Genomic DNA, 3,894 nt, shown 5'->3' with positions numbered 1-3,894 from the left:
ACTCTTGTCTTTGCTTCTGTGTTCTGAAGTAAATAACACTGTAAAATAACATTTGAACCTCTGAGCACAGGAAAGGAGTTCAGCTGTCAAACTCTATTTGAACATATGCTCCTGAAGAAAAAAACTTCTCAGTCAAACAACTTATAAAGCACAAGTCAGATTCCATGTAGGGACTGGAAAGTGTAAATCAAATCCTCCACTGAACAGTTTTATTTTAGACTGAGTGTTTCTCTATTAATGAGACAACATTGGTTGACAAATGAATATAAAAATGACAATAACAAATGATGGGGAAATAAGATGAGCTTTATTTGATCACTTCTGTGCAAATTGCCTGTGACTAAATATCAGCATCACTGATTTTCCAACACCAGACTGACTGCTGTCCCCTAAGAGGGCGAACACATGTGGAGGACACCTGTCTAATTATGTTCATTATGTGCTAGATTCATTGGAGGACACCTGTCTAATTATGTTCATGCTAGATTCATTTGAATTGATGAACTGTTTTAAACTGAAAACGTGAAGATTAAAGGTATGAAAAATTTGCTATTTCAGCTTGAGAATTAGTGTATGTAAGGTAAAGTTACAAGTTTACTGTTTTGACTGAGCAGTGAAAAAGAGAGAGATGCAGAAACCTACACATCATAAACACACAGCACAAACAATAAGCCATAAGTGAATAAATAAATAGTAGCAAACTTTATAAAAACAAGGAGGATAATGAATGAATGAAGAACACCTTGGCAGACAGGTGATTGGTCAGGTGACCTCTGGTGGCAGAAAACGGATGTTGACCTGAGGACAGGAGACTCACCTAAATTAAAAAGTTATTTTCAGAAATGAGATACATAAACACATTTTTACTTACTTACACTGTTTTCCACCATTCATATAAGACTACAGTGATACTTAACACATTATTACAGCAACAACAGAACAGAGAAAATGATCACTCAGAAATGACTATAACTGAAAGGCTGCAGCAATGACCCTGAGCTGCTCTGGAGCTCCCTGGTTGTACCTCAGTCATGCTGCCAGCGGGTCAGGGCCGACGCTGTCAACATCACCATCGTCACAATCCTCCCCTTAATTAAAAGATAAACCCAGGAAGATAAAAAGCTGAGCAGTTAAGTTGCAAGTTACCACGTAACTGCAGCATTTCCAGGTTGAGAATATTTGTCTCCTGTCATTTATGTAAACACTTCTTCCTTCTATTGAACGCTCAGCCTGCTCCCCCTTCAGTCCTGCCTCCCTACTTCCAGGACCTTAATTAGTCTGTGAAAAGAAGACTGTGATTCATCTGTTTGATTGTTTCAGTCATCAGCACACAGCACTCTACAACTGTTTCCTCAGCAAGATGCCAAATTTAGTTTCAATCGAAGGGTGCAGGCCAAACCAGACGCCGATTCCCTGCCGTTTATCAGCATAGCACCTGTAATTCAACCTGCCCGTCTCCTTTGTAGACACAGGTAGACAACAGAAACACATTCATAGCGTGTGTAATACTATGGAACATCTGAGCTAAATAACTCTGTATTGACTGGGTGGGCTTGATGTCAGTTTATGCCTCTCTTAATTCACACATTTGGGAAGGTGATTCCTCTTCTCCTCTTGTCTGAATATAATCACAATCTCCCCAGAATAAACACACAAAATAAAAAGTATGGATTGAAATTGTGACCATGGCAATACAGCTCAATAACCTTGAGCAAATGAGAGTGTGGAAAACAAGTAATAAATCAGCATTATATTCACCCAGTGAGTTTGCAGTACTTATACTGGTGAAACATTCTGGGAGCACTGCCACTGCATGAGTCTTATGCTACAGTATAAACTGTAACGCTTATGGGTAATTTTGTTTCTCAGAGAAAGGCACAGTGAGAAAACACCTCTATTCCCATCTACACATCAAATACTGTAAGGTCCTAACCAGTATGCCTGTGCCAGAGTGGAAGACATTTAACTTGCTTCAGGTGTAAATTAAAGGTTTTGTCAGATATCTGTCAGCTTGGGTGGTTGTAAATGTGTTTATATACTTTAAATATGTCTAGGATAGAAACAGGGTTTAATTAATTGGTACATTTAAATAAACAAGTAGTTATAAACAAAAAATAAGTAAAAAGACTCTGAAAGGGCACATGTCACAGACTTGATGCGTTTGCATTCAGCTCCTATAGGTCGTACAGCTCTGCTAACAAAGATCTCATAGATGTCCCATGGCCATGTTTCAAAGGAGACTCCACACTTGTGGAACCAGTCGCCTTTTGACATTAAAAACACGCCATCCACCCCTGGTTTAAATCTACGGGCTTAAGACGCATTTATATTAATCCACCGCTGAGCGAAGTGGATGCCAGAGGGAGGAGCAGGACGGCGAGCCGGACCAGAGGAGGCTCTCTGCCGCGACAGGTGGACACAGTAAAACCACCTCAGTGCAGCATCATTCTGACCAGCAGTGGAATTAACTCACAGAAGAGGAGCAGAAGGAAAACGGAGCGCTTGATCAGCAGCGCAGGGAGGAGGAAAGCTTTCTCTAAATGCGATGAGAGCGTCGGATGAGGAGAAGAGAGCGGAGGGCATCGGAGAGACCAAACAAGGAGTGAGTACACAGTTAGTAGCCTATATAGTGACACAGGGCTGCAACGAGAGAGTGGAAAAAGAACTTGCACTGAAACGTTGTTACAGCCTGGTGCAATAAGTTGTCAAAGGCCATTAACAAGTCAAAGGTTTTGCACGATATTAATGTTTGTATTCATTTAGGTAAAATAATAATAACATTCCTCAAAGCTCATGCCAGACCTGTTCCACTAGTCTTACCTCTCTTAGTCAGGTAGCAGAGATGAAGAGGTGCGGGTGTGTTTGAGTATCTTGGACTCCAGCAGCTCAGCCTCCTGCGCAAACAGCATGATTGTTTCAGTCTTTAAATTATTTGCTGCTTAAACGTTTCAACCTGCCAGACAACCCACTAAAATGTTTCTCAGACATCTGGGCTGCAAGTGACACTCAATAACTCGCTATTTCTGAAGCTCTGCAGCCTCGTTATTAAAAAAAAAAGACCTAAAGTGAGTTTTCGTTATTTGCAGAATAAAATCTTGCATCTTTAGGTCGACAGATCTTTTTATGGATTTTATTAAGAAGTGACAAACTATACCAATGACACAGGCAGACATAAGCAGACCACTTAGAGAAGGATGTTTAATATTTGACACCAACTTAAGTCGATGTTGTTTGTAATTTCTCTCCTTATGTGCAACTCCTGTGACCTTCTATGGAAATGTGAATTCACAGTGCACAATACAGTTTAATTGTTATCCTGTCTACTGATAGATTGAAGTGAAGTATCACTGTCATTCACTTTAATTTTTAGGTTTTTAAGACTTTCTTCTTATCTCTTCTTTCTCCGTGATAGTGAACAGACCCCCGCTGCTTTTTTCTGTCTCATTCCCTTGTTCAGTCCAACTCATGCACACTAACATATAACATTAGAAATGAACATCAGAGATCTGATTGGTTGTTACTCTAATTTTCTGCATTTGCAATACCTGACAAAAGGCACTCAGTTAGTCAGACAGTTCACAGTTAAACACACCTTTTACATGTTGAATCAACTTCTTAAAAGGAGTAAATACATAAGAGCTGTTCATTCACAAGCTTCTTTTTCCCTCTCTCTCACCAGACATGAATAAATCTGGTTTGCCATATTCTTGCACTCCTGCTCTCACTGTTTCTGTCCCCTTTTAAGATGCACACCATGGCCTTCTTTCTTTTCCTTCCTGCTTTCAGCGTGCATTTTTACTCGCAAATACATGCTGATCTTACAGAAGCACACACACAAATATTACACACTCAGCATTTGATGGAAGAAAAGCTCTGAGGACTAAACTCAGTGTT

At 40.0% G+C, this 3,894-nt stretch overlaps 1 protein-coding gene across 1 annotated transcript in view; it reads left to right on the top strand.

Moving 5' to 3' along the window:
• The first annotated feature begins 2,535 nt into the window (after positions 1-2,535).
• The window catches only part of kcnk2a (potassium channel, subfamily K, member 2a), a 13,653-nt gene continuing 12,294 nt past the window's right edge, over positions 2,536-3,894 (top strand). The window contains 1 exon segment of the mRNA XM_020589952.1: positions 2,536-2,602. Coding sequence (XP_020445608.1) covers position 2,602 — 1 coding nt within the window. The 5' untranslated portion in view covers positions 2,536-2,601.

This window comes from Monopterus albus, unplaced genomic scaffold, assembly GCF_001952655.1.
Source record: "Monopterus albus unplaced genomic scaffold, M_albus_1.0 scaffold10.1, whole genome shotgun sequence".
NCBI lineage: Eukaryota > Metazoa > Chordata > Actinopteri > Synbranchiformes > Synbranchidae > Monopterus > Monopterus albus.
The sequence above is the reverse complement of the archived record's forward strand: the minus strand, read 5'-3'. Positions and strand labels throughout refer to the sequence as shown.